Source organism: Nematolebias whitei, chromosome 1 (genome assembly GCF_014905685.2).
Source record: "Nematolebias whitei isolate Nwh7 chromosome 1, NemWhi1, whole genome shotgun sequence".
In the NCBI taxonomy this organism is placed as follows: Eukaryota; Metazoa; Chordata; class Actinopteri; order Cyprinodontiformes; family Rivulidae; genus Nematolebias; species Nematolebias whitei.
Genome location: NC_056498.1, coordinates 44,142,770 through 44,146,216, shown reverse-complemented (window position 1 = coordinate 44,146,216; position 3,447 = coordinate 44,142,770). Strand labels below are relative to the sequence as shown.

Here is a 3,447-nt window from a genome sequence, read left to right as displayed (position 1 = left end):
CAATGGTGTTGGTCTGATGGTGGTGGTCTAGAGGGTGGTGGTGTGATAGTGGTGATCTGGATGGTGGTGGTCCAATGGTGGCTGTCTGGACGGTGGTGGCCCGGATAGTGGTGGTCCGATTGTGGTGGTCCAGACAGTGGTGGTCCAGACAGTGGTAGTCCAGATGGTGGTGGTTCAGAGGGTGGTGGTTCAATGGTGGTGGTCCGGATGGTGGTGGCACCAGATTTATCTGCTGATGCTCTCTGTTCTATCATTGTTCCTCATTGCAACTCGCTTTGTTTTGCATCTTCAGATTTATGAAGACGAGCTTCAGGACATTAAGTCATAAGAAAAGGAAAGGTTGATTAAAGTGCTATGTGTTGTCATCACTGTATGTTCCCATACAATGACAAAATTAGTCTCTGCATTTAACCCATCACACCTGGGATACACCCAAGAGGAGCAGTGGGCAGCTGTGTAAGTACCCGGGGATTAGGGATTAGGTGTCTTGCTCAGAGACACCACGACATGTGGGAATGGCTGGGGATCCAACCTGGGACTTTCGGGTCTCGAGTCGGCGCCCTACCTCTACCCCATGTTGGACTCTGAATGGGTCTTGGAGAAGCTTTCTGTGAGTGTTTCTGTGGGAGGAGATTTGTGTTGCGGAACAGCAGTAAGTGTGGGTCAACACGGCTCGTTCCAGAACAAGAAGCATCCGTTGGTTCTGCAGTTCAACAGTTAAATGAAGCAAGAAGCGTAATCTGGTTAACTGACGCAGATTAAACTGTTGGCTTCTTCTACAGATTGACCTTCGTGATGACCCAAAGACCATATCCAAACTGAACAACATGAAGGAGAAGCCCGTCAGCCCCGAGCAGGGACAGAAACTCGCCAAGGAGGTTTGTCTGCTCAGAGTCACGCACCGTATCCTCGTCCATCACAACCGCGGGCTAAGACTATTATCTGGAACAATACCATGCAGGAACTTTACAGTCTCAACTGAGACGCAAAACAGCCGAACCAAAAACTTCAGCTTATAATTACAGCTACACATAGTCACCTTACAGGCAGCACGGTGGCGCAACTGGTAGAGCTGCTGCCTCTCAGCGAGCAGGTCCTTGGTTCAAACCCCGGTCCAGGGGCCTTTCTGGGTGGAGTTTGCATGTTCTCTCCGTGCATGCGTGGGTTTTCTCCGGGTACTCCGGTTTCCTCCCACAGTTCAAAAACATGCATGTTAGGCTGATTGGTAACTCTAAATTGTCCCTAGGTGTGAGTGAGAGAGTGAATGGTTGTTTGTCTCGTTTGTCTCTATGTGTCCCTGTGATGGACTTGCGACCCATCCAGGGTGTACCCCGCCCCTCGCACAGTGATTGCTGGACATGGGCACCAGCGACCCCCGTGACCCAAAATGGAATAAACGGGTAAAGAAAATGGATGGATGGATAGTCACCTTACAACTACTGATCCACAGATAGAAGGTACAATTACACTCTTTACGATCATTGATCCACAGGTACAAGGTAAAATACACACCTTACAACCACTTATCCACACATAGAAGGTACAAAGTACACACTTTCCAACCATTGTTCCACAGATAGAAGGTACAAGTACACACTTTACAATCATTGATCCACAGATAGAAGTAGGGTTGGACAATAATTCAATATCAATATATATCACAATATACTTTTATTCAGTAACGGTGATATGAGTTTCAAGCACATTTTTGATATTTCGATATACATTACGCTATGATTACAGTGTTTTACTGGCATATTTCTTTTTCTGTTCGGGTTAATGCGACCGCTTCAGTTTCAACCCGAATAGAAAAAGCTGCGACACAACAACGTAAGTGCGTAGTGACATGCACCAAAGCTAGAAGGAGTCAGCGGTAGAAAGCTAGGCTAGGCTAAGCTCCAACGCGCGGTAAGTTTTCGCTTCAAAATGAGTCCCCTTGACCGTCAGAATGTGACTGAACAAGCTTTCACAAGCGACGATAAAGCAGATGACATAACTGATAAGAGAGGAAATAATTTGGCGGTGTGGAAGTGGTTCGGCTTTCTAAGATTCGATAAACTGCAGATGCGCTGCAAAATGTGCCAGAGAGTGGTTCCAACTAGTGGTGTGAACACGTCTAACGTCCGTATGCTCTTTGTGGACTTCACGTCTGCCTTCAACACCATGATCCCCCAAACCCTGATGGACAAACTACTCACACTAGGACTAAGCCCCTCCATTTGCAACTGGGTCCTAGACTTCTTAACAAACAGACCTCAGTCAGTGAGGATCCACAACTTCTCCTCCTCCACCATAACCCTCAGCACTGGCTCTCCTCAGGGATGTGTGCTGAGCCCCCTCCTGTTTACTCTGCTCACGTATGATTGTGCACCTACTAGGGCTTTAACAGACTACTCGAGTAATCTACACATCGATTCCTAAGACATCTATCGAGTTTTTAAATTTCACATTGAGTATTCGTAGTGACATCATTAGGTCGCAGTTACGTCATTGCGTCACGTGATCCGCACCGAGCGCCGGCAAGCTACAAAATGGATTCCTCCATGCAGACAGATGGCGTGGATCACGCCCAGTCTTGGCAAAAAGATAAAAATGCATCGATAGTGTGAAAATATTTCACTAAAGATGAATCCTGCGGTTCAACTACTGTATGCAAAATCTGCAAAGCTGCGCTGTGTGAAATTCTGTGACCACCGTATTTTGTGACAGTAGGTGGAGTCAGGTACATGGATCACTTCTATCCACAGATAGAAGGTACAAGTACACACTTTACAACCACTGATCCACAGATAGAAGGTACAAGTACACTCTTTACATCTGTTGATCCAACGATAGAAGGTACAAGTACACACTTTACAACCACTGATCCACAGATAGAAGGTTTGGTTCTTCTCACACACATTTTAGGTCTGATCCATAGCAGCAACAGGCTGGATTCTGCAGCATCTCCTTCCTGTGTTTTCCTGCAGGGTTCAGATTATTTCAGATTATGACACTATGAAACAGACTCTGAGACATTCTGATCCTCTTTCTGTGTCTTTCTCCAGATTGGAGCGTGTTGTTATGTGGAATGTTCTGCTCTGACCCAGAAGGGTCTCAAGACGGTGTTTGACGAGGCCATCATTGCCATTCTGGCTCCAAAGAGAAAGAAAGGCGCACTGAAGAGACGGCTGGGACCTCGCTGCATCAACTGCTGCCTGATCACGTGAGGCTCTGACTTCCTTCAGTCGATAAACCCAGAAGAGCCGCCTGGACCATCAGGAGATCAGACACATCAACACGCACGCTCCTCCATTGACAGAACTTTCTGTATGAGGAGCCAGATTGTCCTTTTTTAACCAAAGGAGCTCGTTCTCTTCATCTTCAGGGCGTTTCTCTCAAAGGTCCTTTCTTTTAATCTTATTTTTGTTTCTATGGTTGTGCGCTCACATGATGTCACAGAGAAGA

The 3,447-nt window shown here is 46.7% G+C and overlaps 1 protein-coding gene across 1 annotated transcript in view; it reads left to right on the top strand.

The window, feature by feature from the left end:
* The window catches only part of rhoq (ras homolog family member Q), a 16,477-nt gene extending 13,231 nt beyond the window's left edge, over positions 1-3,246 (top strand). The window contains exons 2-3 of the mRNA XM_037677593.1: positions 783-878; positions 3,048-3,246. Of these exons, the coding sequence (XP_037533521.1) occupies positions 783-878; positions 3,048-3,209 (258 nt within the window). The 3' untranslated portion in view covers positions 3,210-3,246. The remainder of the gene's footprint in view (positions 1-782; positions 879-3,047) is intronic.
* The last annotated feature ends 201 nt before the right edge of the window (positions 3,247-3,447 follow it).